Here is a 2172-nt window from a genome sequence, read left to right as displayed (position 1 = left end):
GTGATGATGATGATGATGATGATGACGATGATGAAGGTGATGATGATGATGATGATGATGATGACGAAGGCCCCTGTCCCCCCGCAGCAGCAGCGGGGATGGTGGGATGGGGATGGGGGTGGGTGATGATGATGATGATGATGACGATGATGAAGGTGATGATGATGATGATGATGATGATGATGATGATGACAATGGTGATGAAGGTGATGATGAAGGCCCCTGTCCCCCCGCAGCAGCAGCGGGGATGGTGGGATGGGGATGGGGGTGGGTGATGATGATGATGATGATGATGATGATGAAGGTGATGATGATGATGAAGGTGATGATGATGATGATGATGATGATGATGATGATGACAATGGTGATGAAGGTGATGATGAAGGCCCCTGTCCCCCCGCAGCAGCAGCGGGGATGGTGGGATGGGGATGGGGGTGGGTGATGATGATGATGATGATGATGATGATGATGGTGACAATGATGATGAAGGTGATGATGAAGGCCCCTGTCCCCCCGCAGCAGCAGCGGGCGGCAGCTGAGCGAGGTTTTCATCCAGCTGCCGTCCCGCAAGGAGCTCCCCGAGTACTACGAGCTCATCCGCAAACCCGTCGACTTCAAGAAGATCAAGGTACGGGATCGTCCCATGGGATCATCCCCGGGATCCTCCCCCTGGATCATCCTCGGGAATAATTCCTGGGATCATCCCCTGGGATCCTCCCCTGGGAATCCTCCCTGGGATCATCCCCTGGAATCATCCCTGGGATCCTCCCCTGGGAATCCTCCCTGGGATCTTCCCCTGGAATTCTCCCCGGGATCCTCCCCGGGAATCATCCCTGGGATCCTCCCCTCGGATCCTCCCACGGGATCATCCCCTTGGATCCTCCCTGGAATCATCCCCTGGGATCATCCTGTGAGATCCTCCCTCGGGATCCTCCCCTGGGTTCCTCCCTGGGATCATCCCCAGGATCCTCCCTGGAATCATCCCCTGGGATCCTCCCCCAGGATCCTCCTCAGGATCCTCCCTTGGGATCATCCCCCTGGATCCTCCTCAGGATCCTCCCCTGGGATCATCCCCTGGGATCCTTCCTCAGGATCTTCCTCGGGAATCATCCCCTGGGATCCTCCCCCGGGATCATCCCCTGGAATCATCCCCTGGGAATCCTCACCGGGATCCTCCCCTAGAATCATCCCCCAGAATCCTCCACTGGGATCCTCCCTCGGGATCCTCCCCTGGATCCTCATCTGGAATTCCCCCCAGGATCCTCCCTAGAATCCTCCCTGGGATCATCCCCCAGGATCCTCTTCTAGGATCCTCCTCCGGGATCCTCCCTCGGGATCATCCCTCAGGATCCTCCCCCAGATCCTCCCTGGGATCCTCCCCCAGGATCATCCCCTGGGATCCTCCCTCAGGATCCTCCTCGAGAATCATCCCCTGGGATCCTCCCCCAGGATCCTCCCTCGGGATCATCCCCTGGAATCCTCCTCAGGATCCTCTCTGGGATCCTCCCCTGGGACCCTTCTTTGGGATCCTCCTCAGGATCCTCCCTGGGATCATCCCCTGGAATCCTCCCCTGGGATCCTTCCCGGGATCCTCCCTGGGATCCTCCCTTGGGATCCTCCCCCTGGATCCTCCCCTGGGATCCTCCCTGGGATCCTCCCCCACAATCCTCCCCTGGATCCTTTTCCAGATCCTCCCTCGGGATCCTCCCCTGGGTTCCTCCCTGGGATCCTCCCCCTGGATCCTCCCCTGGGATCCTCCCTCGGGATCCTCTTCTGGGATCCTCCTCCGGGATCCTCTTCTGGGATCCTCCCCCTGGATCCTCCCTCGGGATCCTCCCCCTGGAAGCTCCCGGGATCCCCCCCAATCCCTCCCCCTGCCCCAGGAGCGCATCCGGAACCACAAGTACCGGAGCCTCAACGACCTGGAGAAGGACGTGATGCTGCTGTGCCAGAACGCCCAGACCTTCAACCTGGAGGGATCCCTGGTACGGGAAACGGGAATGCCGGCCGGGAATAACCTTGGAATGGCCCGGGACGGCCGAGGCTGGCTGGGAAGGGCCGGGAATAACAGCCAGGAGTGGATGAGACGGGCTGGGAAGGACCGGGAATAACAGCCAGGAATGGATGAGACGGGCTGGGAAGGACCGGGAATAACAGCCTGGAATGGATGAG

At 59.6% G+C, this 2172-nt stretch overlaps 1 protein-coding gene across 1 annotated transcript; it reads left to right on the top strand.

The window, feature by feature from the left end:
- Positions 1–7: 7 nt before the first annotated feature.
- Positions 8–2017, top strand: LOC108510128 (rRNA biogenesis protein rrp36-like). Its single transcript, XM_017839820.1, has 4 exons — positions 8–267; positions 305–471; positions 502–628; positions 1884–2017. Exons 1-4 carry the CDS (start codon positions 99–101, stop codon positions 2015–2017), a joined length of 597 nt encoding a protein of 198 aa, XP_017695309.1. The 5' UTR covers positions 8–98.
- Positions 2018–2172: the final 155 nt, after the last annotated feature.

The sequence above is a fragment of the Lepidothrix coronata genome, unplaced genomic scaffold, assembly GCF_001604755.1.
Source record: "Lepidothrix coronata isolate B3197 unplaced genomic scaffold, Lepidothrix_coronata-1.0 Scaffold494, whole genome shotgun sequence".
Lineage (NCBI taxonomy): Eukaryota > Metazoa > Chordata > Aves > Passeriformes > Pipridae > Lepidothrix > Lepidothrix coronata.
This window is presented reverse-complemented; position numbering and strand designations above follow the sequence as displayed.